Source organism: Hyaena hyaena, unplaced genomic scaffold (genome assembly GCF_003009895.1).
Source record: "Hyaena hyaena isolate Hyena2069 unplaced genomic scaffold, ASM300989v1 scaffold_93, whole genome shotgun sequence".
Taxonomy (NCBI): Eukaryota; Metazoa; Chordata; class Mammalia; order Carnivora; family Hyaenidae; genus Hyaena; species Hyaena hyaena.
This window is the reverse complement of record NW_024080724.1, coordinates 3,668,800-3,696,343: the sequence shown is the minus strand read 5'-3', so window position 1 is coordinate 3,696,343 and position 27,544 is coordinate 3,668,800. Positions and strand designations below refer to the sequence as shown.

General features: G+C 41.1%; 1 protein-coding gene across 3 annotated transcripts in view; it reads right to left on the bottom strand.

The window, feature by feature from the left end:
• Positions 1 to 27,544, bottom strand: part of GNE (glucosamine (UDP-N-acetyl)-2-epimerase/N-acetylmannosamine kinase) — a 54,714-nt gene that overhangs the window by 14,819 nt on the left and 12,351 nt on the right. The window contains exons 1-7 of one of the 3 annotated variants that reach the window (XM_039234786.1): positions 25,841 to 25,983; positions 20,081 to 20,286; positions 13,386 to 13,837; positions 11,842 to 11,994; positions 9,553 to 9,765; positions 4,228 to 4,315; positions 3,270 to 3,480 (exon numbers count right to left, since the gene is read on the bottom strand). In XM_039234786.1, coding sequence (XP_039090717.1) covers positions 3,270 to 3,480; positions 4,228 to 4,315; positions 9,553 to 9,765; positions 11,842 to 11,994; positions 13,386 to 13,837; positions 20,081 to 20,244 — 1,281 coding nt within the window. In that variant the 5' untranslated portion in view covers positions 20,245 to 20,286; positions 25,841 to 25,983. Of the gene's footprint in view, positions 1 to 3,269; positions 3,481 to 4,227; positions 4,316 to 9,552; positions 9,766 to 11,841; positions 11,995 to 13,385; positions 13,838 to 20,080; positions 20,287 to 20,593; positions 21,084 to 25,840; positions 25,984 to 27,544 lie in introns of those variants that run through there. The other 2 variants (XM_039234787.1, XM_039234785.1) reach the window with 2 other exon arrangements.

Below are 27,544 nucleotides of genomic sequence, written 5' to 3'. Positions count from 1 at the left end.
GGAGGACGGAGAAGAGGCACGCTGTAGCATGCGCTGGCGCTGGGATGTGCCCAAGTAGTTTCTGGGAAGCCATCCTGGCGCGTGGCTACAGAAGCAAGGCAGCTCACAGCAAACCATGGGGGCCCTCTCACATGTAAAGTCAGTGCTGGCTAATCACAATCTTCGTGAAAAGGCCATAGTTTACTCTCTCAGGCTGACACAATGTCCTTGCTTAAAAGCTGAAGCACCTAAATATATATCCTAAAGGAAGCTTTAATCATCTCCCACGAGTGAAGCCAAAAATGGAATGATTCCAAAATGTTTAAATTACTGTGCTTTGTGACATGTTTTAAAACCAGCCAGGGAGAGTCTCTCCTGATTATGGTTTTTAAATTTTTTCTTTGCTCTTCTCACTTGTGCATTATTTTAGTAAATTTCAGAACTTTAAAAAATCCCACTGAAATGTTGATTAGAATTAAACTTATAATTCAATCTGGAAAAGTGATGACATTTTAAAAATACTCAGCATTCCCATCTAGGACATTTTTGAAGCCTTTACATTATGTGCCGAAGTTTTATACTTTTCTTTACATAGATAAGATTGCATAGTTTTTTGGTTCAGATGATTCTTACAACTTTTTTGGTTATTGTTCTGAATAGGTCCTTTCCCAATTCTTTGGCTATTAATGGATTTTAACCATTTACAAGGGTTAGAGTGGTCACTAACGATTATCATTAAGAATACGATAGAAAACAGAGGAACAGGGGCACCTGGGTGGCTTAGTCGGTTAAGCATCCGACTTTCGCTTAGGTCATGATCTCGCAGTTCGTGGGTTCGAGCCCCGTGTCAGGCTCTGTGCTGACTGCCAGCTCAGAGCCTGGAGCCTGTTTCAGAGTCTGTCACTCCCTCTCTCTCTGACCCTCCCCTGCTCATGCGGTCTCTCTCTCTCCTAGAAATAAATAAAACATTAAAAAAAAAATTAAAAAAAACAACAACAGAGGAACACAGGGAAGGGAAGCAAAAATAATATAAAAACAGGAAGGGGGACAAAACAGAAGAGACTCTTTAATATAGAGAATGAACAGAGGGTTACTGGAGGGGTTGTGGGAGGGGGGACGGGCTAAATGGGTAAGGGGCATTAAGGAAGCTACTCTTGAAATCATTGTTGCACTATATGCTAACTAATTTGGATGTAAATTTTTAAAAATTAATTAAAAAAATAAACCTAATGCGGGGTGCCTGGGTGGCTCAGTCGGTTAAGCATCTGACTTGATTTTGGCTCAGGTCAGAATCTCACTGTTTATGAGTTTGAGCCCCATGTCAGGCTCTGTGCTGAAGCGAGGAGCCTACTTGGGATTCACTGTCTCCCTCTCATTCTGCCCCTCCTCCACTTGCACGCACACATGTGCAAAAGTAAATAAACATTAAAAAAAAAAAAAGTAAACCTAAAGTTGTGTTTCTCAACCTTCGCTATGAACAAATAGTGATGCCTTGGACCCTACCCACAGAGATTCAAATAGTCTGGGCATCTGTTTTTTGTGTTTTTTTTTTAAAGCTTCCAGGTAATGCTAATGGGCAGTCAGGCTAACAAACCTAGAGGAAAACTCAAAAACCTGCCTAAAATTTCATGTAAATACAAAGTTACTGATCTTTTTTTTTTTTTTTTTTTAAGTTTACTTATGTATCTTGAGAGAGACAGAGACAGCACAAGCAGGGGAGGGGCAGAGAGGGAGAGAGAGAACCCCAAGCAGGCTCTGCACTACCAGCATTGAGCCCAACACAGGGCTGGAACTCACAAACCAGGAGATGATGACCCGAACTGAAATCAAGAGTCAGTTAAGCAGGAATGCTTAACTGAGCCACCCAGGCGCCCCTGGATATTTATATGTTTATCATAAAATCTAGCCATTTTACTCAGCTGTTGTGAATTCTGCAAGTTTGTTGGTTTACTCATACTATCATATTTTTGTTTTACTCTATGCACAATCTCCACGTGTGCTGTTTCTTGCTTTATCCCTTCATGACTGCCAGAATTATGAGAAATAATGTTGCAAAAAAACATCTTTCTTTTCTTCTTGATTTTAATAGGAATGTCTCTAGAATTTCACCACTACTAAGGGTGCTGGCCATTGATACAGAATAGATCTTTAGGTTAAGAAAATCTTCTATTAATATATTTTTTAAATGCTTATTTTTGAGAGAGAGAGAGAGAGAGAGAGAGAGAGAGAGAGGAGTGCATGTGTGCAAGTAGGGGAGGAGCAAAGAGAGAGAGGGGGACAGAAGATGTGAAGCAGGCTCCACATTGACAGCAGACAGCCCAATGGGAGGCTTGAACTCACAAATGTGAGATCATGACTTGAGCCGAAGTTGGACACTTAACCAACTGAGCCACTCAGGTGCCCCTTCTATTAATACTTTTTAGAGAGTATTTACAAAGGAGACCAGTGGCTTAAGAAAATTTTGTTTTGTTTTGCTCTTTTTGATCGAAACTGTATTTTGTAAAATCTTTTTATTTCTCATGGACTCCTGAAGCATTATATATCTGTAAGATTTCAAAGACCTGATAGGTTTATTCTTTTTTTAAGTTTTTTAAAATCTTTATTCATTTTTGATAGAGACAGAGCACAAACAGGGGAGGGGCAGAGAGAGTGAGGGAGACAAGGAATCGGAAGCAGGCTCCAGCTTCTGAGTTGTTAGCACCGAGTCTGACGCGGGGCTCAAACTCACCAGCCAGGAGATCATGACCTGAACCAACCATGTGCCCTTCCGGTAGGTTTACTCTTAAGTCACCAGAGATCTTTTAACATGAACAATTTAGTGTTTTTATGATGCTCTCTTCATTCTCTGTCAACACTGTACTGATTTTTTGGTTAAGGGACTGAAGGTACACTGTACTCAACTAAAAATCATGTTCTAAAGGAGATGCAATTCCCGTCACCATTTGCTGATATCCTCCCCCGGGTTATGACAGTAATTAGCATGCTCCATGATGTTACCAAGTATAGAATTCCAGGTCTCCTAGGTGGCAAGAGTCCTCTCTGGTGCCTAACGGGTCTCCCATTGTTATTTCTAGTCTTACTAATTTGGATTCCTGGAGAATTTTGTCTGAAATGTCAATAATTTGTGAAATATTGTAAGACAAACACTGTAATGGATATAAAAGTCAATCCTGTGGGCAAATGATTACAAGCTCTAATCCATGCTTCTAATCCTACCTTCCAACCATACTTTAAAGAAAAGAACAGTTATTTATATGGGATATGAAGTTAAGACTTAGGAATTATTTTACCTTCATGCTGACTATTGCAACTCGGAGGTTTGTCCCACCGAGATCAACAGCCAAGGCACTTAGAGTTTCAAGAATATGGTCAATATCTTGAGAGATGTTGTCCTTTACAGGAGGAAAGCAGAATTTCTTTTGCAGTGGCTCCTGAAGATCGATAGATTTGAGAAACTTCAAAATCCTTGGAACAGCATTTCCATCTCCATATATCTTTGAACTGTAGTATCAAAAAAGTCAAATTAAATGCTTCTCTCATACATGTGCAATGGTATGGAGGACATGGTATTAATAGAAACCAAGACTTTAGGTAATAAAGTTGTGCTTCTTCATTTTAAAATAGCAACGTCTGGTATCTTCAGCATGTTACCACATGGAATGTCTAACTCCACTGCTGACTGAAATATGACTATTTCCAGACTGAGATTCCATTAACAAATGCCTCTGTCATCAGAGACAAATTATCTTTGTTAAGTCAGTTTCAGAATATAACATAGTTTGGGACAATGAATCTATATACTTATTGCCTTTTAAACCTTTACATTCATGAGGAAAAAAAGTTATTTTCAGAATTCAAACACTTCAAACATTCAAATATAGGAAAATCTCATTAATTTGAAATAGAAGGGAGAGCAGTCAAAATTAAAATGCTGAACTAAGCTATTTTTAAAGAAAATCAGTTATTTTTTAATATTTATAAAAAGTCAAAGTGGACTAAGGAAGGATTTCCTGGCAGAAGTGCCATATTAATTAACTGAGGCAAATAAAAAAACGGAGCTATCCTCCATTTGAACCCTTGGTAGAGTAACAGGGGTTCTATTAGCTAGCCCTGTCTCCCTAGCAGCCAGGGACCCCTAGGAATATATAATGAAAGCTCTGTTAAAATGACTGAAGAATGATCACGGCTTAAAAATGGTACATCCAGCTCCCCTTTTAAATCACTTCTTTACAAAGGGTGTATACTCACCACGGGTACTGTTTCCCAAACTGAAGATGCAGTGCTTGCAGTATTTTGTCTTGGGTATCAGCATCCCGGACATGAAGGACATTCTCCCCTAGGTGAACCCAGTAACACATTACAATGATTTGGAAGTGGAAATATCCAAAGAATAAAGAAATTAGCAATGTGTTGTGCTCATTATTAACCCTGAAACCAGAGGACTTCAAATGAGTCTATCAGCAACACATCAACTTTTCTCCTTTATACCTTCAAAGCACTTTCAGCAAAATTTCTTTGTACCAGCTACTTAAGGACACTAGGGTCCTTTATTCCCGAAGAGAATAAATCAAGTTTTTGTTGATTTACTGAAATAAATGATGTGCGTTAACTAGCACCCGCTTACCACCCCCCACCCCCCGTCCCCTGTCATCTAATCATCCAGTGTGTACACTCTTCCAATCCACTCTGCCTTCCATCTACTTGGCCAGGTTGTTCCATCAGTCTACTAGCCGGTCAGCTGTTCAGTCGCTTTTTCTCCATGTATTTTCTGACCAATGCAATGGAGTAAACAGAGTAAAAATGGCCATATTTTTCCACCGACCTAGCTAAGAAGAGAAGAGCTGGAGAGAGGCATGGGGTTGAGGAAGGGGTTGTTCTTCAGATGTGTGAGGCCAAGGCATTTTAAATGCTGAGGAGGCTAAAGATACATGGTGGAGAACGGATGCCCCTGAGGTCCCTGAGAAGGCAGGAAGGGTAGGGATCTAGAATACAGGTAGAAGGCCGAGCAGTGGGCAGGACAGAGATGCCAAACCCTCCAATGTAAAGAGGTAAGAAGGAACAGAACGGATGGGTGGGCATGTGTTTATATAAGTGTGGTAACAAATGACAAAGTACAAGACTGCCGGGGTGCCTGGGTGGCTTAGTTGGTTAAGCGTCCGACTTTCGCTTAGGTCATGATCTCGCGGGTCGTGGGTTCGAGCCCCGCGTCGGGCTCTGTGCTGACTGCCAGCTCAGAGCCTGGAGCCTGTTTCAGTCTGTGACTCCCTCTCTCTTTGACCCTTCCCTGCTCACGCTGTCTCTCTCTCTCCTAGAAATAAATAAAACATTAAAAAAAAAAATTTTTTTTTTAAAAAGTACAAGACTGCCTTTGACAAAAGACCCACTGCCAGATCCAGTGTTCAATTCTCCTTTCACATCGTCCTCGAACTCTGAGCAGCATTCAACACCATCTCCTAGAAACACTTTGTTTTCTGGGCTTTAATGCTGTCCCACTCCTGGGTTTCCTCTGGCCTCACTGGCAGCTCCCCTTTAGTCTTCCCCGCTGGCCCCTTCCTCCTCACCAGAACCCTAAATGCAGATTAGCTTTGGCAGGGTCCTGGATTCCATTCTCTCTCCTAGTTACACGTTACTCTGGGTGATCTCTGTGATCCCTCCACTTTAAATGGCATCTCTGGCAGGGTGCACCATTATCACCATGTCCCTTCTCGGTACTAGCCTCAGAATTTTTAGCCAGGCACCTGATAATCCAGCTCAAGACTATATTCTTTAGCTTCCCCTACTGCTAGCTGCGACCCTGTGACTATGTTCTGACAGGATATTTGAAGAAATACTTGAACCTTTCAGGTCGTGCCTTTAAAAGGAAGGACATCTTCCCTTCTCTTCCTTCCCAATGGCTAAAATGTGGACTTGATAGCAAGAGTTGGAGCATCCCTCAAGCAGACAGATGGAGACTAAATTTCTGATAACCATGGAGCTATATCGATGAGAAACAAAGAAAATCTAACTTAGGCACTATTATTTTGGGTCTCCCTGTTACAAGAGATGAACTGATATCCTAACTAAACAACATCCACATGCCAATCACTCTAAACCTTCTATCTCCAACTCTGACTCTCCATGGAACTATCTAGCTGCTTGCTTGCCATGGCCACTTTGATATCTAAAAGGTATCTCGAACTTGACATGGCTATTAGAGAACTCTTCATTCCACCCCTCCCAAATGTGTTCCTCCCTCAGTATCCCCTATGTCAGGAAAGAGTGCCCACACTGCTCAATCCAAAAATCTGTAAGTTTTTTCCTTTCACTGCTCACATCCAAGCAGCAGCAAATCCTAGAACCCCAAATCTAACTTTTGTCCACTTCTGTTATTACCATGTACTCTAAGCCACTATGTCTCTCTTAACAACTGAAATAACCTCTCAACTGGTCTCCCTGCTTCCACTCCTGTCCCACCACATTCCACCCTCATAGAGGAGCAGAGCAGTCTTTCCAAAATGCAAGTCACATCGTGTCATCCTCCCGTAAATGGCTTCCCATGATACTTGGGAAAAAATCCAAGATGATTTACCCTGGCTTACAAAGGTCTGCCTCCTTCTTTGACATCATCTTGCATCACTCTTCCTCCCGCCCAGGACCCTTCAGCTACACTGGCCTTCTGTTGCTAAAATACATCAAGCTTGTTCCTGTCTTAGGGTCTTCTCACTGACTGTTCCCTCTGTTTCTCTCTGATCCTCACACAGCAGATTCACTGTTACTCCGATCTCAGTTGAAGTGTCACCGCCTCAATGAGGCCTTCCCTGATGCAGTCTAATGTAGCTCGTCACATCACCTGGTGTGCGCGCCACACAGAAATTCTGATAGGTTTTATTTTTTTTTTTTTTAGTTTACCATCTCTCTCCCCTCCCATTAGAATGAAGTTCCATGAGAGCTCAGCCCTTATTAGTCTGGTTGACTGACAAATCCCAGTGCCTACACATAGTTGGTGCTTATTAAATATTTTTTCAATGAATGAATTAAGTTGAAGAATTTCCATTCAGTGATCTGTATTTTCTCTGTGAAGTGGGGAGCAAAGCAATATGTTAAGAATGAAAGGGGAAAAATTTGAAGATGGCAGAGAAATAGGAGGATCCCTATTTCCTGCCTGCATCTCTCAAACAAAGAAGGACTGAAGCCAAAGGACTCTGAATCCCAAAAGCCTGGAAGGAAAGGAGACGGAGTCTATTAGGAAGACAGCCTCATATGACTACTTAAAAAAACAAGCCAAAGTACACAGGAGAGTCCCAAATATCACTTTGAGTAAGGAAATAAAACAACCAAAGTCACAACAAGAGAGACCAAGGGACACCCTTAAAAGAACACTTCCTGAATGGCCAGGCCTTGGACAGTGTATGAGCCTCCTTTAATACAGCAGTACTCACAGGTACAGAACACATAACAAGCCTTTAAACCTTACAAGATGGCACAAAAACAGGCACAAAGACCAATGGAACAGAATAGAGAACTCAGAATTGGACCCACAAATGTATGGCCAACTAATCTTTGACAAAGCTGGAAAGAGTATCCAATGGAAAAAAGACAGCCTCTTTAACAGATGGTGCTGGGAGAATTGGACAGCAACATGCAGAAGAATGAAACTAGATCACGGTCTCACCCATACACAAAAATAAACTCAAAATGGATAAAGGACCTGAATGTGAGACAGGAAACCATCAAAACCCTAGAGGAGAAAGCAGGAAACAACCTCCTTGACCTCCACCGCAGCAATTTCTTACTTGACACATCCCCAAAGGCAAGGGAATCAAGAGCAAAAATGAACTATTGCAACCTCATCAAGATTAAAAGCTTCTGCACACCAAGGGAAACAATCCATAAAACTAAAAGGCAACCAACGGAATGGGAAAAGATAGTTGCAAATGACGTATCAGATAAAGGGCTAGTATCTAAAATCTAAAAGGAACTCACCAAACTCCACACCCAAAAAACAAATAATCCAGTGAAGAAATGGGTAGAAGACATGAACAGATACTTCTCCAAAGAAGACATCCAGATGGCCAACAGACACATGAAACGATGCTCAACGTCACTCATCATCAGGGAAAGGCAGATGAAAACCACGCTGAGATACCACCTCACGCCAGTCAGAGTGACTAAAATGAGCAAATCAGGAGACTGTGGATGTTGGTGAGGATGTGGAGAAATGGGCACCCTCCTATGCCCAGGAATGTAAGCTGGTGCAGCCCCTCTGGAAAACAGTGTGGAGGTTCCTCAAAAAATTAACAATAGAACTCCCCTAGGACCCAGCAATAGCACTGCTAGGAATTTACCCAAGGGATACAGGAGTGCTAATGCATAAGAGCACATGTACCCCAATGTTCACAGCAGCACTCTCAACAATAGCCAAAACATGGAAAAAGCCCAAGTGTCCATCAATTGACAAATGGATCAAGAAGACATGGTTTATCTATACAATGGAATACTACATGGCAATGAGAAAGGATGAAATCTCGCCATTTGTAGCAACATGGATGGAATTCAAGGGTGTTATGCTAAGTGAAATAGTCAGGCAGAGAAGGACAGATACCATATGTTTGCACATATAGGTGGATTAGGAGGAACTTAATGGAGGACCATGGGGGAGGAGAAAGAGAAAAATAGTTGGGGAGAGGGAGGGAGGCAAACCATGAAAGACTCTTGAATGCTGAGAACAAACTGAGGGTTGATGGGGGTGGAGGAGAGGGGGAAAATGGGTGATGAGTATTAAGGACAGTACTTGTTGGGATGAGCACTGGGTGTTATATGGAAACCAACTTGACAATAAAGCATATTAAAAAAAAGAATGAAAGGAGAAGACCTAAAGATAACTGAAAATTAGGGTAGCAATTATGAATAGAGAAAAAGCAGAGCTGAAACTAATCTCCTTGATTCTAGTCTGGTTCTTTTTTCACAAAGTACATACAGAAATAGATTTCCATCTATAGTATTAGAATTTGGACTACTATTAAAAAGAAGATCTAGCTCAATTAGCAAATAATAAAAATTCCTTATAGTTATTAAGGGGGCATCTTAGAGTTTTAATGCTCTCAAGTATTAAAGGCACTCTACTGTATCCAAAAATGAAACTAGCATTTATATACTTGTAAAACATTCAACCATTCTAATTTAAACACAGCCATCAAAGACCATAATCAGCTAAGAAACTCTTAGTTTTGATATTACAAAGACAAAATGTAAGGAAAGCCCTAAAAAAAATTTGGTAATCACTGTGCTATTTATAGATTTTAGGCTACAACTGGTCATTAACTTCATTCACTCATTCATAAAATTATATGCCAGCACTGCCTTGTAATAATTCATATATATATAATTTTAAAGATGTTACAGATGTATGAGGAGGAGCCAAAATTTAATGCCTCTTTTCTCACCTTTTCCTAGCTACTGCCTACCATGGGAGGCAAAGCTGCCAATCTGACTGGTCAGACAACAGAAAGGGACCACACTGTGTTTACCAGTGGGCAGGAGCCACTGATTTCTTATGTATTTCTAGATAGCGGAGACATGGATGTAGGTAAATACCAGTTTCTCTTCCAATCTGACGTGTTCCTAGATTAATCACAGGAGTTCCAAAAGCTCCAACCTCTCGTACTCCACAGCTGCTGTTTCCAATCATACAACCAGCATGGGCAACCAACTGTATAAACTGGTCAAATGGGACGTGTTTAACTGCACGGAAATTGGGATGATGCTCGATGCCCTTCTTTCGCATCACTCGAACCATCTCTTTGCTTCCTGTGAAAATGAGAAGAATCAACTGTTAAATGGTTTAGGAGATTAAAAAACAAAACAAAACATTTTCACTGTCAAGTATAGTCCCACTTAAAGAAATCGCCCTATACAAACGCACAATGGTTATTAGGGAGATAAAAATTTTAATTACTGATCTTTCCAGGGATGATGAATATTTAAAATGTCTGGTCAGCTCTCTGCTTCAACTCATCTAGGAACATTAAACAGAATTCAGCAAAGTAAATACCTTTTACCAATGCCCTAATAAAAGCCTTTTCATTAAACGACTAAGAGGCACAAGCCAGGCGAACAGTCTCTGTCTCTTAAGCTGAGAGTTCCTGTGTTCAAAGGTCTCGGGCTCCACACGCCAAGCTGATTAGGGAGCCTCTGCCTTAGCTTTGCTCACAACAGCTCAACTGGATAGCACCCCTGATTATATGGACTAAGCTCCAACAAAATGCATGTAGATTCCGATACTGTGGCTGATATTTTAAATGCATGATTATTTAAAATGTTACAGATGTATGAAGGGGGAGGCAATAATTAATGCCTTTCTGTTTGCCTCTTTACTCGCCCTTTCCTAACTAGCATCTACCAAGAGAGATGAGGTTGCTAATCTGATTACAGACAGGGCCTGACCACCAAACTGTGCAGGAGCCACTGACTTAAGAGAAGTTGGGAACACAGGTTCTTTTTCTCTTTTTAACTTTATGTGGCAAGATAGGTGACAGATTCAGGGTCTAACTCCTTACCGCACGCCTAGCCCCTTCTCTCTATATCCAGTCCTGCCAGAGCACATCAGTCATCCACTATAATTACTGTAGTATTTAGTACGCCAGAAGGTGGCACTATTCTGAGATTCAGATATAGGCTCACTGAAGGCCTTCTCTGGCCTTAAGCCTAAATCACAGACACTACCTCTATTCTCCTCCATTGGGGAACTGGGCACTAAGCAACATAATGATAAATGGATGCCATGATTCTTATTTCCCTACAGTTCCTTGTGTTAACTTTTATCAAAAACCCTATGAGGAGGAGAGGTGAGTGTAGCAGACATGATTTGGGTATTTCTGGGACCCTTTATTTTCAATGGAGAAAAATCTCTCTTACTTCTGAGGTGTGTACAATCAGAAAAGTGTATTATAAACAGTATCACAGACAATGAATAATTAGAGATACATAATTACATTGCCAAATATTTATAGAAAATTTAAAGAATTAGAAGAATATTAACATTTTTGAAATACTAATACGTTACCTGGATGAAACATGGGTTGAGAGTTCTTAATTTCTTTTTTCCAACTAACATCCTACTTTGTTTCCCCTAACAGGAAAGATTATTCAAGAGAGACTAAGAGAAGGATAATTTCAGAGTAAGGCACTGACATCTTGGTATTGCAGAGAAGGGTCCTACCTCCTTTACCAAAAAATGCCTAAAAGCTCAGCAACGAGTGGTGTCAGCTAACTCAATACTTGAAAATTCTGCAGCATCAGGCCCTGCTCTGCATTTCTCATTTAGATCTCATAGTCCCATTAACCTGCCTAAGGTCTCACTAGCACTAAGGGCTACAGTACCATCCACCAGTAGCTGATCAACCAGGTCAGGCTTGAGGACAAACTGGATGCGGACTCCAGATCCAAACCACCTATGCTCAAGATTAAGATATAGTTAATATAAATAAGGAACAAAAAATAACAATAAGGGCTATTTTATTGCAGCCACTGCGATCATTACTTTCCTAGAGATACCCTTTCACCTTCTAAGGTTATGTCTTTTAGCTACTGCCATTTCCTCTTCAGTGGAAACTGGAGGATGCAGACTAAACTTGGAACTACAGTAGATATTAGAGAATATTTTTTAGTATTTCTATCTTTCCCACTGAGTTTCCATTATACTTGGCAAAAACATCGCAAACTTCAATCTACTACAAAACTGGTGATCCTCTAAAAATTGGAATGCATTTCAGAATACAGTGGCCTTCACTGATAAGATAAGCAAGATAGGAGGGGCAGTCAAAAGAGGACATAATAGAAACATAAAATTGGAAAAGCAGGTGGCATAATTTCATTTCCAATTACCTGCATCAATGTTTGGAAACAGAACTAGGGTCCGCTTGTTAAATGAGATAAGCGCATCCAATGTTAATTCAAACATTTTTATGGAATGCTTAATGTCAGTGGTCACGGGGTGCTGTAGTGCAACAATGTAATCTTTAGACTTTACATCATCACCTGTTTAAAGAAAATCAAACCACAGTGCTTCATTAGTTAAGAATCTTAAAGAGGAAGAAGCAAATTCTAAAACATAAGACCCCACAGTCTATGTTTTCAAAAATTCTAAGGAAAAAAGTCTGTCACGTTCCAGGCAGAGTATCTGAATATAGGATCAAACGCTAAGAACCTGGGTCACCTGGGTGGCTCAGGTGGTTAAGCATCCAACTCTTGATTTTGCCTCAGGTCATGATCTCATAGTCCTGAGATCAAGCCCCGAGATCAAGCCACACCCAGTGCAGAGCTTGCTTAAGATTCTCTCTCCCTCTCTGCCCCTCCCTGTGCACACTCTCTCTCAAAAACACAAAACAAAACAACAACCAAAAAAAAAAAACAAAAAAACCAGTAAGAACCTAGAGCAACAAGTCCAAGAATCCAGCAAATTCAACATCTTATAGAGGTGTTTGCTACCATAAACAAAATATCTAACTTTAAATAGCTGTCACTAGAATCCATTGTTTTAAAATCCAAATCATTTCAGGGGTCCCTGGGTGGCTCAGTTGGTTAAGCATCTGACTCTTGATTTCGACTCAGGTCTTGAGATCAAGCCTCAAGTCAGGCTCTGTATGGACACTGCAGAGCATGCTTGGGATTCTCTCTCTCCCCCCACCTCTCTCCGTGCCTCTCCTGCTCACATGCCTGCTCTTACACTCTCTCCCTCTCAAAATAAACTTTAAAGTAAATAAACAGGGGTGCCTAAGTGGCTCAGTCAGTTGGGCATCCAACTCTTGGTTTCAGTTCAGGTCATGATCTCAGTCTGTGGGATCACGCCCCACATCTGGCTCTGCACTAACAGCATGAAACCTGTTTCGGATTCTTTCTCTCTCTCTCTGCCCCTCCCCACCCTTCTGCTCGCTCGCTCTCTCAAAATAAACATTAAACAATAAAATAAAAATAAATAAAATCCAAAATATTTCCAAGCATTAGAAAAATGTAAATCTTCTCCATTCCTAGACAGTGTTTCTAGTGAATTACCAGCAGTATTAATGAATCGATGAAACTCAAGATTACTTTCAGGTGTAGCTAAACTTGATCTCAAGGCTCATGAGTTCGAGCTCCATACCAGGCTCTGCACTGACAGAGCAGAACCTGCTTGAGATTTTCTTTCTCCCCCTCTTTGCACCTTCCCTGCTCACATGCGGGTGTGCACTCTCTCTCAAAATAAATAAAAACTTTAAAAGGGAAGTCTCAGAGAGGGTAAGTCATGCCCTCTCTAAGGGTGAGATCTATGAACTAAAATTTTAGCCTTCCGATTTCTAATGGAATATTCTATCTACAAGTTTCTGAAAGAACTGAAACATACCCAACACTGGCAAAAACAACCATCAGAGTGAATGAAGTCTGATACATACCTAACCACATCCGAATGATGCTCATGTAGTCTTTGTTCTTGGCAGAGAGAAGTTTGTCATAGGAAGGGCAGCCTGCCAGAAGGATGCGATCATGGTCCTCACACATGGATATCAGGTGCTGCTCTGCACTTCGGGTGCAGCACACGTGATAATGAGCCAGTTTTGTTATCGCATGTCTGATGGAATCATCAATGGTCCCACTGACTTCCCCACCTTCAATATGAAGGATTCGGATATTCATCAAGGCGGCAGATGTAGCCAAAGCCAGGGCATCAAATCTGTCTCCATGAACAATCATGATATCAGGCTTCAAACGATTAAGGACATCTGGTAGCTTCACTAGGGCCAAGCCTACTGACTCCACCATGGCTGCCTCATCTTCCCCCCTAACAATCGTGTGTAGCCTGGTGTTAATGTCAAAGTCATCTTGTTCAATCATGCGATATGTATTCCTAAAGCAGAAGAGTAATAAATATATGAGAGCATGTTCTTCAACACAAAAACAAAACATGAAAAACCACAAAAACATGAAAAACCAATCTAAGAGTAATCCTGAAGGGAAAAATATTTTATAAAAATGTACTTGTTAAAAAGACAAATTGAAGTGTAACTTACCCACAAAATTTAAAAAGCACAGATCATTAATGTACAGATCCCTTGATTATCTTACATAAATACCCCTGTAGCTACCACCCAAATCAAGATATAACATATCCAGCATCTTCAAAGTCTCACTAGGGTCCTGGTCAACACCTGGGCCCTTACCTGAGGGAGAATTTTTTTATTAAAACAGAGACCAAAGTTTTTGGTGTTTGATTTTTCTCTTTTTATGAGTTTTTTAAAAACAATATGCTACCTAATTTTTTAAAATGTTACTTATAAAAGAAAAGCTCATTTTTATACAAAAAAATAGGCAATCAGGTTCCCTGACATGTCACTATACTATAAATTTTTGAATGATGGAAATTCTCTTCTGAATTTGTACTATACCATCAGTGCAGCATAATTCTGAATGGGTGTAAATGTAAATTTTACAGCATTAAGTTGGCTGTAAAATGCAGTTTCAAGTCTGTTTCATGCTTTAGTAACAACAGCAATTCTTAGTGCCTCAAAGTTCCTGTCTGTTATGACTAGATTTTAAAAGATACGGTTTGTTAATAAATATTTAATAATGTAATCTGTATAATTTTTCAAATCTATACCTTTACATTGGAAAATACAGAAAAATTATCTTCCCTAAAACTACCACTCAGCAATATCAGTGTAATCATTTTTTTTTCTAGCCATCTTATGCATGATATTCTAACATGGTAGAGAGCACATACAATTTTATAATCTATTTAATCCATTTCATACAGCATTTTCTCTGATCATGAAAGATTCTTTACATACTTCATTTTACATCATATGTATGTTCTAACAGTCATTTTACAGATTCCTTGGGATTTTCCTACACATACTATCATGATGTCTGTAAACAAAGACAATCTTTAGGTCTTTATTTCTATTTCTCACTTTATTGCACTGGCTGCTATATCTAGTACAAGTTGAAGAGAAGTGGTGAAAGCAAAAACCCTCACCTTGTTCTCAATCTCAGGGGGAAAGCCTATTTTTATGTTAGCTGTAGGTTTCTCCACAAACTGTCTTTACCAGATTGAGGAACTTCCCTTCTATTCAAAGTCTGCTAAAAGCTTTTATCATAACTGATTTAATTTTGTCAAATGCTTTTTTGACCTCTATTAAGATGATCAGGTATTTCCCCTTTATTCTGTTAATATGTGAAGAACACTGATTTTCAAATGTTCTATCAATCTTGATTTCCTGAGATAAACCCACTTAGTTATGATGTATTATCTGTTTTTTATATTGCTGAATGTGATTTATCATTTCGTTTAAAAATTTGTGTCTATGGGAGCACTTGGGTGGTTTAGTCGGTTGAACATCTGACTCTTGATTTTGCCTCAGGTCATGAATCCCAGGGTGACAGGATACAGCCCTGCACTGGGTCTCATGCTGAGCATGGAGCCTGTTTAAGGTTTTCTCTCTCCCTCTCTCCCCCACCCCATTCACACGCTAAAATAAAATTTTAATAAATTTTTTTAATGTTTTTATTTCTGAGAGAGAGACAGAGAGACAGAGACAGAGACAGAGACAGCGTAAGCAGGGGAGGATCAGAGAAAGAGGGAGACACAGACTCTGAAACAGGCTCCAGGCTCTGAGCTAGCTGTCAGCACAGAGCCCGACACGGGGCTCGAACCCACAAACTGTGAGATCATGACCTGAGCTGAAGTCGGATGCTTAACCGACTGAGCCACCCAGGTGCCCCTAAAATAAAAAATTTTTTAATTATGTCTATGTTCATAAGAGACACTGGTCTGACTTTTGTTTTCTTAACAATGTCTTTGTCAGGCTTTATTATCAAGATTATGCAGATTTTATAAAAACAATTTGGGAAAGTTCCCTTTTCCTCTATTTTCTAAAAGAGTTTATATAAGATTGGTGTTATTCCCAAGGCAACCGGGTGGCTCAGTCAGTAAAGTGTCTGACTCTTGATTTTGGCTCAGGTCATGATCTCCCAGTCTGTGAGTTCGAACCCCACATTGGGCTCTGCACTGACAGCATACTGTCTGCCTAATATCCTCTCTCTCCTTCTCTCTGCCCGTTCCCTCACTTGTGCACTTTCTCTCTCTCTAAAAAATAAATAATAAACTTAAAAAAAATTTTTAAACATAGAAGTTTGGTGTTATTTCCAAAAAAAAAAGAGCGAGAGAGAGACAAACCAAGAAACAGACTCTTAACTGTAGAGAACAAACATGGTTACCAGAGGGGAGGTGTTGGGGGGGAAGGGGGGAGAAATACATGAAATAGGTGATGGGGATTAAAGAGTACACTTATCATGATAAGCACTGAGTAATGTATACAATCACTATATTATATTCCTGAAACTAATATGACATTGTATGTTAATTATACTGGAATTAAAATTTTAAACTAAAAAAAAAAAAAGACTGGTGTTATTTCTTGCTTGTTTGATAGATTCATAAGTGACCTCATCTTTGTGGGAAGTTATTTTTATAGGAAGTGTTTAATAATGAATTCAATTTCTTTGATACAGGACTATCGTGATTTTTCTATTTCTTCTCTGTCATTGCTAAGCAGTTTTTTTCCAAGAACTCGGTCCATTTTACATAAACTGATTACCAAATTTACTGGCCTAATATTCTTTTATTTTTTTAATGGCTAGAAGATCAGTAGTGATACCCCCTTTCTTATCTTAAATTAGTAATTTCTGTGTTCTCTTTTTCTTATGCTCTGCTAGGAATCTGTCAACTTAATATTTTCAAATATAATTCTTTTATTGCTTAATCTACTTTTGTTTCACTGAATTCCACTCCTGTTTCCTCCCTTCCACTTACTTAGGTATTTTCTCATCTTTTTCTCATTTAAGAAAGTGAAAATAGACCATTAACTCTAAACTCCTTTGTAACCTAAGTATTTAAAGCTATAAATTTCTTACAAGCATTCCATCTATACCCACAAATTTTGATATACTGTAATATTACTCAGTTCAAAAGATTTTCTAATTTTCCTTAAAACCTACTTGGTCCACAGGCTTAGAACTCAACAGTAAGACCTGGGTGGCTCAGTTGGTTAAGCATCTGACTTCGGCTCCAGTCATGATCTCACAGTTTGTCAGTTTGGCCTTGCATCAGGCTCTCTGCCCTCAGCTTGGAGCCCACTTTGGATCCTGTCTCCCTTTCTGCCCCTCTCCTGCTTGCTCTCACAGGTGTCTGTCTGTCTGTCTCTCAAAAATGAATAAGGGGCACCTGGGTGGCTCAGTCGGTTAAGTGTCTGACTTCAGCTCAGGTCATGATCTCACAGTTCATGGGTTCAAGCCCCGCATTGGGCTCTGTGCTGACAGCTAGCTCAGAGCCGGGAGCCTGTCTTCGGATTCTGTGTCTCCCTCTCTCTCTGACCCTCCTCTGCTCATGCTCTCTCTCTCTCTCTCAAAAATAAATAAAACAGGGGCGCCTGGGTGGCTTAGTTGGTTTAGCGTCCGACTTTCGCTTGGGTCATGATCTTGCTGTTCGTGGGTTCGAGCCCCGCGTCTGGCTCTGTGCTGTCTGCCTGCTCGGAGCCTGGAGCCTGTTTCAGTCTGTGACTCCCTCTCTCTCTGACCCTCCCCTGTTCATGCTGTCTCTCTCTCTCTAGAAATAAATAAAAATAAAATAATAAAAATAAATAAATAAATAAATAAACATTAAAAAAATTTTTTTAATGAATAAACATTAAGGAAAAAAAAAGGACTCAGCAGTAGGAGAAAACAACCTAATTTTTTAAATTTGAGAGACAGTGAGGAAGCAGAGGAGAGGGGCACAAGGAGAGAGAATCCCAAGCAGGACTCAATCCCACAACCCTGGGATCATGACCGGAACCAAAATCAAGAGTTAGGACGCTCGACCAACTGAGCCACCCAGGTGCCCCAAAACAACCTGATTTAAAAATGAGCTAAAGACCTTAACAGACACTGAATCACAGATGATACAAAATTGGCAAATAGGCATATGAAAAGATGCTCCACACCATATACCATAGAAATGCAAATTAAAACGAGATACTGCTACAAACCTATTAGAATGGCCAAAATCCAAACACTGACAAGGAAGTGGAACACCAGGTACACTCACTCACTGATGGTGGGAAAACAAAATGACACAGCCACTTTGGAAGACAGCTCAACAGTTTCCTACACAACTAAACATATTCTTACCACACATCCAGCAATCATGCCCCTTGGTATTTCTCAAAGGAGCTGAAAACTGATGTCCATACAAAAATGTGCAAAACGTGTATTTGCAGCAGCTCATTCATAAATGCCTAAACTTGGGAGTAACTAAGATGACCTTCAGGAGGTGAATCAATCAATAAACTACGGTACATCCAGAAAATGGAGTATTATTCAGTGCTAAAAAGAAAGGACTATCAAGCTATGAAAATACATGGAGACTTAAATACATATTACTAAGTCAAAGAAACCAATCTGAAATGACTGTGTACTATATGACATTTTGCAAAAGGCAAATCTACGGAGACGGTAAAAGAATCAGGTAAAAGGATTAGGACAGTGAAACAAAATGACTCTGGTACTATAAAGGTAGATACACGTCATTATACATTTGTCCAAAAACAGAGGATTTACACCACCAAGGTAAGCCCTAATGTAACTATGGACTTTGGATGATAATGAAGTATCAATTTAAGATCAACTGTAACAAATGTACCACTGTGGGGAGGGGAAGGGCTGATGTTGATAAAGGGGCGGCTACACATGTGAGGAGGCAGAGAGGTATACAGGAAACCCCTGAACTTTCGGCTCAGTTTTGCTGTGGATCCAAAACCGCTCTAAAATTTTTTAATAATTTTTATTACCAACTCATATGGAATAAATGAACAAATGAATCTCTAAGTAGTCTGTTGTTACTTATTTGATTTTCTTTTTCACCCAATCCTTAGGAGTATAAAAGTGCTATGTTTTTTAAAAATGTTTATTTTGGCAAAGGGAACACACACGTGCATACAAGCCAGAGAGGGGCAGAGAGAAAGAGAAGTAGAGAGAGAATCCCAAGCAGGCTCCATACTCTCAGTGAAGAGCCCCACACGGGACTCAAACCTCTGAACCATGAGAACATGACCTGAGCCAAAATCAAGAGTCAGGTGCTTAACCAACTGAGCCACCCAGGCGCCCCTAAAATGCGGTTTTTAAAAAAAGTATTCAAGTAGTTGAAATAGAAGGTAGCTTATTTTTCTGTTGTTTTAATTTCTTTTAATAGAAACAATACATTCACATGGTTTAACATTTAAGATACAAAGGTTCTACAGTGAAAATGCTACCTTCTCACTTTTGTTTCCCAGTCATCCAGTTCCTCTCCCAGAAACTTATGTTCGTGCACTTCATACAGCATTTCCATTAAGTACCAGTCAAGTTTCCTATCTAACAGTCTCACCAAACAAATACCGCCTTTCTACCCTTACTTCCTGTGGCAGGCTGATAAGAAACCTACCCCAAGTTCCTTCCGAGCCTCTCTACCACTGGCCTTCCTGTCAAATTCTTCTCGTAAAAGAACCACTTAGACTTTCATCTCAGGCTCTGGCTAAAATTTCTCTTTCACTTTGTTCTATGAATGTATAAAACCCCAGTGGATTTTCTTAAATAGCCAGAATTCATCTCACATGTTTAAACCTGTGACTTTTTTAGCTATCCATAATTTTCTTCTCTACTTTATGTATTTATGTGTTTTCTTAGAGCAGATTGGTTTTGAGAGACAGGCTTTTGTTTGCTTTTGCTGCTGTTGCTGTCTCACTTTTAAATAATAGTTTGAATGGGGCGCCTGGGTGGCTCAGCCGGTTCAGCGTCCGACTTTGGCTCAGGTCATGATCTCGCGGTTTGTGGGTTCGAGCCCTAGGTCATGATCTCGCGGTTCGTGGGTTCGAGCCCTACATTGGGCTCTGTGCTGACAGCTAGCTCAGAGCCTGGAGCCTGTTTCAGATTCTGTATCTCCCTCTCTCTCTGACCCTCCCCTGCTCACACTGTCTGTCTGTCTGTCTGTCTCTCTCTCTCTCAGAAATAAATAAAACATTTAAAAAAATTTTTTAATAAAAAATAAAGAATTCATAAGAAAATGCTTTCATCTTACCCATAATCATCTATCAGGTGAGAACCAAGTACCACCACATCAAGTTCAAAGAACTCAGGTTCCATTTTAATGCCAAACATGATCGGAGCAAGTTTCGAATAATCAGCACGGTTGCAAGTCGCAACACAAACCCGAAGCTTTCGGTTATTCCCATTCTTTTCCATAACTTGTTTCTTTTGTTTTGAGAGGTTCTTAAAATAGAGTTCCTAAAGTTGCAAAAATAGAAATTATTTATAACCGGAATGATAGGTCTTAGATATAAACCCAGAATTCTGTAGTTCTAAGCCTTTAACCAACATTTAATAACGGTGCTTCTTAACCTTCTTTCCACTCCCACTCCTGTGTGACCACCCACTGGCACACCCGAGCTAGGAAATTCCAGCTGACTAACTCCACCACTTTCTGTCACACTTAAGAAAACACACTGGAATGCACTTAAGAAACATGATATAAATCAACTCCCCTTTAAAAGGCAAGCAACCATCAGCTCTTCATTAGGTAGAAACTACTTACCGTGCCTCACAACAGACCCCAGCATCCCGGCCTACTGCAGAACTGTGAGCCTAACTGATCTAGTTCAACTCCCGCTCTCACAAAAAGGGAAACACGGGTCTTGAGAGAGGAAATTACTTCAAGATTCAAGATCACATCTTATAAGGGATAAGATCTATTCACCCTCACATCTTATAAGGGATAAGATCTAAACACCCACTATATATAAAGCACTGCTGAGGAAGAGAATGGTAAGATAAAAAACCCTACCTTCACAGCCTCATTAGCACCTATGGCCAATGCCTACAAACTTGACAACTCCAAACGCCTACCTCTTCTGTCTTAGACACATCTTAAAGTCAGTGGCCCAACCCGAACTCATTTTCTTTCTCTGCATTTCTGTTCCTCCTTCCTTGTTCTGTAGGTCAGTTATGAACCTCCCTTCATCCAAATGCCTTAGCATCCTTGTCTTCGCTGTGCTTACTCTGTACCCCCCAGGCCCTGGAAATTCCACCTCCTCAACACCTTTCACATCTGGCTCCTCCTCTTCATCTCCACCAGGACACCTCCTAGCCCGACCACTCATTTTAGGTCTGAGCTACCGTTCAGAGCTGCCGAAGGAGCTTCCAGAGGCTTTCAGAGGGGTCCGTCCAAAGTTCATAAATCTGATTACCATGCTCAACAGAATACATAACCTATGGATGAAGGACAAATTGCTGATCTGGGCCGAGCCCATCTTTCCAACCACTTCTCTTCCACCTCTAATTACCCGTACTCAATGCCAAAGCCATACCAAAGTGCCTGCAGTTCAACAAAGAGTCTCCAGATCTCTGTGCCTTTCTAGATGGAAGTACCTCTACCTAAAACTCCCTTTCCCTCTTGCCCGGGCTCTTGCTCATCCTCCAAAACCCAGTCTAACGGTTGCCTCTCCCTGAAAACCTTTATATAAACTTCGGTTCTTCTCCACAGCACCCCTTTCAGTTGCTGCCTTCCCCTGAGCACTGTGGCCTTACCATACACACGTATCTATACTTTTGTTCAACTCCTCTGCCCTCCTGCCATCTCTACCTTCCATTCAAAAGTAAAAATCGGGGGCAAGGGAGGAGATGTTTCATGGAGCATTTTAAACTTCTCTGTATCAATGTAAAATTCCACCTCATGGATTGGAATGCTTTTGCTTCAGGAAGCAAATTTTTAGAGCTTGCAATCAGTAACACAGAGAAGCTTGGGTAAGGATGCCAGTAAAAGGGGAGCTGCCCTGTAGATCAGGATAAACTCTAACACTCACTGGAAATCTCACCAGTGGCCATCTCACCTGTGTATCGAGCCAGAGCTTCAGTGAGCACACAAACTGCCCCATAATTAGGCCCATTCTAAACTTCACAACCTCCGTAAAAGCTAATGCCACTCAACAGAAACCATTTATAATGTAATGAACGAAGCATTCTGTGGAGACAGTTGTAGTCATAAGATCTACGCAACTACCAGTATCATTACAGACAAGAATATTTTTCCAAAAATAGTTATTTTAAAAGTTCTTGTGCATAATGCCTCTTTCACTGATGATTAAATTTGAGCAGAATAAATTGTTGGTGATATTCAACTTGCTGGGTGAGGCAAAGCAAATTTTTCATGGTTGGTTAATTGGTTTTCATTTTAGAAGAACAGTAAACTTCATTTTGCAATACTGAAATGCTTAGTATTTACCAAGTAACTCAAAGGTTATTCTAATAAACCTGAGAGTAAGCTAGCTAAATAAACAAACTATGAAAAAGGCAAAAATGTTATTAAGGGCAAAGCTTTTTTAAGGAAAGAAGTTAAATCTTAAAAACATGGTAAAATGGCTTTTAAAGGAGAGAAGTTTATATATGCATAAAATTTTTTATAAAAATCATTTAAATTATTATTAAATTTATTTATAAATTTACTTATGAATTTACAAAACTTATTTTATAAATTTATAAAACTTATTTTATAAATTATTTAAAATGTATAAAAATTATTTAAACTATTATTAATAATACGTAATTTTAACTTATTTTTTGATTAGGTAATACATTTGCATAGTTTCAGACAGAGAAATCGCATGAGACTATATAGCAAAAATTCTTGTCATCTGTGTTCCCCAGCCAATGTAGTTCTTCTCACTGGATGCTAGGAGTCACTAGTTTCTTACCTTTACTTCTATAAGTAAACTATATGCATACATAAATACAGATGTATTTGCTTATAAATACATACGGCACATATTATGCAATTGGTACCATTCTACAAACTGATGTAGCATACCTTACTTTTTAAAATGCTTTTGATTTTGTTTCTGAATTGAAGGGTGAAAATGGGAAAACTTAAAGCACCAGAAATATCAGACCTCTTCAAATATATGAAGGGTATGAGAACCCCAAAAGTAAAAATGAACAGTGTCACAAACATTTACTGAGTATCTACTCTGTGCAGAGAACTATGAAAAGAGCTGAGAGAGACACAGAGCTGACAAAGACCTAGTCTCTGATTTTTAGAAACTTAAATCTAGTACCTGACACCAGGCCACATAATAGATCTTAATTAGTTCACTTTCCCAAATAGAAGCACCAGAAACAAAATACTTTTTTTTTCTCAGCCCAGTATACATTATTATTTATTCTGCATAAGAGGTCATACCCAAAGATACATTTTTATACTGAGAACTGTGACCAGAGTCCCTGTGACCAGTACAGAATGAATAGATGTGGCAAAATGGACTTAAACTATACCAGGATGACTTAAGTTGCATAAAATGCAAGGTAAAGCAAACAAGATAAAACTCACTTCTTTACCCTGTGGAATGCCAGACAGCAATTAAGAAGAATGGACTATGTCTGTATTTGTCCACACTGATGAATCTCAGAAACAGAACATTAGAGGAAAACAGCAATTTCTAAAACGTTAGATAGAATACGGTACCATTTTTTGTAAATGTTTTAATGTATATAATGTAATGTTTAAATGTATAAAACATTATATGGAGAAGGACAAATACCATATGTCTGCACATATAGGAGGATTAGGAGGAACTTAACGAAGGACCGTGGGGGAGAAGAAGGGGGGAAATAGTGGGGGAAAGGGAGAGAGGCAAACCATGAGAGACTCTTGAATGCTGAGAACAAACTGAGGACTGATGGGTGTGGGGGGGAAGGGGGAGATGGGCATGGAGGAGGGCACTTGCGGGGATGAGCACTAGGTGTTATATGGAAACCAACTTGACAAACTATTTGTAAAATAAATAAATAAATAAATAATATTTTCTCATTAAAAAAACATTATTATATGTTGTTTACTGATCTACAGTAAAGTTACACACCAACTCAGGAAAGCAGTTATTACCTTTGGAGAAAGAGGGAAGGGAAAGAAAACTGCGGCTGAAAAGGCTTTAGCTAACATTTATTTATTTTTTTTTAATCATACCATAGGCAGAGATGTGAAACAAACACAGTAACATGTTAGTATGTGTTAAATCGTGGTGACTGGTAGACGGTGTCATATTGTTTTCTGCCCTTTTCAGCATATCTGAAATTGTCACCATCAAAAACAAGACATCTTTAAACAGACACTGTGAAATAGGGATGTTGTCAACATTTCCCTCAAGCCTAAAGCTCAGCAAGTCAGGAGGGGCTGAATATTCATACCCGTTTCACCTATCAATTCCAAAATTGTAACTATAATACATAGATAAATGTCAGAGAAGCATGCTTTCATCTTGAATTCACTGGCAATCTCTCAGGAACCCAATTCTTTTTTTTTCTTTTTTTTTTTTTTTTTTTTTTGAGAAACTCAATTCTTAAAGCCCACTTCCTGCATCCTCTCAAGAGTGACTATCTTAAATACTAACAAAAGATGGGGTGCCTGGGTGGCTTAGTCGGTTAAGCGTCCGACTTTCGCTTAGGTCATGATCTCGCGGTTCGTGGGTTCGGGCCCCGCGTCGGGCTCTGTGCTGACTGCCAGCTCAGAGCCTGGAGCCTGTTTCAGTCTGTGACTCCCTCTCTCTCTGACCCTCCCCTGTTCACGCTGTCTCTCTCTCTCTCCTAGAAATAAATAAAAAACATTTAAAAATAAATAAATAAATAAATACTAACAAAAGGTGATCAACACTCTCCGGAAAAATATTCCTCTGAATCTGTCAACTGAACTGTTGGAAAAAGACTAACCAGCACTTGGGTCAAGTAGTCACTGAGCAGAGGAACCGGTAACAGTAAGCATTTGCTAAGTACTTCGGAGGTGCTAGGCACTAGGTTTAGAGCTTTACATTAACCATTTCATCTTGACAGCCCTCTCACCAATCCCCGTCTTACAGACGGGGACACGGAGGTACAGACAAAATAATTTACCTGCCCCCAAATCACAGTTTATTGCCAAAACTAAAAATCAAACCCTGCACGCGGGCTACGACACATCCAGTGTTTGCCGAGCGTCTGTTCTGAACATCCGTGGGCCTTCTTTGTGGCAGGTCCCGCCAGGCCCCATGACAATGAAGTGAACATGATACACCACTCCTCCCTCGGTGCGGCGGGGATGCGACTCACAATTAAGAAGGAAGGAGCTATATAAAAGCGGCCTGAAATTTCAGAAGCCTATTCCTGAGCTGTAGCTTGGTTTGGCTTCTTCCAGAGCTTCCCTAGCCGGGTAAACGAGTCATCTAGACTGCTACACGGCACCCCTCCAATCCCTCAGAGGAGCCCAAAATACCTGTTCGTGCTCTAACAGTTTTACAGGTGTGCTCAAGATTCGGGGGGAAATAAACGCGCAGCAAACTCCTAAGGAAGCCCAGACTCAGAAAGCCAGGGTTGGGCGCAGACCTTCAAAATCATCTTTTAATCCAACCCTTTACACGCCAGGGCAACTTGTCTGCCGAAGAGCTCTCCGCCCTCTTTTGCACACCCCCGTAACAGAACCCTCACTCTGGCCCAAGACAGCCCGTTTCCTGACTGGGCAGCGCTGCCCGTGGGATGGAGTCAGGCCAGGCCTCCCGCTCCCCGCCCGGGTCCCGCACGGAAGCGGTCCGCTCCGCGGGCCACAGGACTACGAGGTGCCCTGGCACGTCGGCCTCCGGAAGACCGGGCAAGGCCAGGGTCTGTGGGGGGGGGGGGGGGGGGGGGGGGGGGGGGGGGGGGTACCAAGCGGCCGGCGGGCTGCGGAGGCCACGAGGAGGGGGCCGGAGGAAGAGGCCGTGGGAGCCCGGAGGATGCTCTCCCCGGAGCGTCTCCCGAGTCCCGGCCGACGCGGGGCTCTCACCAGACGCGGGTGCGCAGCTCCCTCGCACGCTGCCGCCCCCGCCCCGCCTCACGGGCTACAGCCGAACGCAGCACCAGAAAGCGGGCCGCGCCAAGTCCGCCCCTGTGCCTCCTACACGGCGGCCGAGCGCGTGGATGACTCCGGTCTCGATCCCAGCCACGCACGCCCCTGCACGCCCACCCGAGCGCCGAATCGGCGACCGCGCCCTTACGTAACCTGAGAGCGACCCTGTGATTGGCTGCGCCCGCCCGCGCCCCACCCCCTCGCCAAACGGTCTTTGGAGGGGGCCGGGTGCTGGGTGCTGAGTGCCTTCCGTTGTCGTGGCGGTCGGGGTCTTGCTGGTCTTGCTCTTCCCGCCCCGGCGCGTTCTCTTGCGCCGCCACGCACGCTCGGGAGCCCGGGTTCTCACACACGGTAGTGGATTTGCCCTTGGACCCAAAGGGGAATTACGCCTTGTATTCCCTCCAGCATTTCATAGGCTGTGACCAAAACAATACTGTCGTGCGGCCGCCCCGCCCAAGAGCCATCTCTTGAGTTAAACCCATGCCGCTCCAGGACCATGTCTGCTAGAAGGCTCTAATGAAGTGTTGATGATGACCCCAACAAGGCAGATACCGGCTGATCTTTATAAGAGCTCAGCCTAGGCCTCCTCCCAGGGACGGCCGGAGGGGAACTTGGCAGCAGAAGAAAAGGTGTCAGGGAAAGGGCTCCCACAGCTGTAATAAAGACTTAATCTTTTCAAATTGAGTCACCAGTCACATACGTTGAATGAGTTGGTGTTACAAAGCAGTGTAACATTTTTTACAATCCTTAAGTAGGTTACCACAGATAGAACTACTTAATCTAACAACTCATCCTGAGTTCTTGCTCTAAGGCAAATTTCAGGGGCACCTGGGTGGTGCTGGTGGACTTCAGGTCATGATTTCACAGCTCCTGAGCTCAAGCCCCAGGTAGGGCTGTGTGCTGACAGCTTAGAGCCTGAAGCCTGTTTGAGATTCTGTCTCTGCCCCTCCCTGCTCATTCACTGTCTCTTCAAATATAAATAAACATTTAAAAAAATTTCAAATCCAATCAAACTTTTGCATTTCATGTATTTCAATTAGTAAGTTCTAAAAGTGCCTGGGTGGCTCAGTTGGTTAAGCGTCCACTTTCAGCTCAGGTCATGATCTTACAGTTGGTGAGATCCAGTCCTGCATTCGGGCTCTGTGCTGACAGCTCAAAGCTTGGAGCCTGTTTCAGATTCTGTGTCTCCCTCTCTCCTGCTTGTGCTCTCTCCCTCTCTCTCTCTCAAAAATAAATAAACATTAATAATGAAGCTCTAGTGTGCAGAGTACTTAATGTACTATCAGTTACCCTGCAACTAGCTTGGAACTACTAAAAGGTCATGTCAGACACAAAAGGACAGACTTAAGCGGATTTGTGTAAGGAGTGACATCACATTTCTGTTTAAAATATCACTTTGACTACTATGGGAAGAATGGACTGGCATTGAAAAAATAATGGCAGTGAAAAAAAAAATCTGAAAGGATGCATAAAAAACTGTAACATTGACAGGGCTGAAGGAGATGGACTTTTCCACTAAACACCTGTTTACAATATCTTTTGTATTTTGCAGTATATGTACATACTCCATATTCAAGAGAATAAAATTAATTGTAAAAAAAAATGGCAGTGAAACTCAACTGAAGTGGGTGGATATGAGAT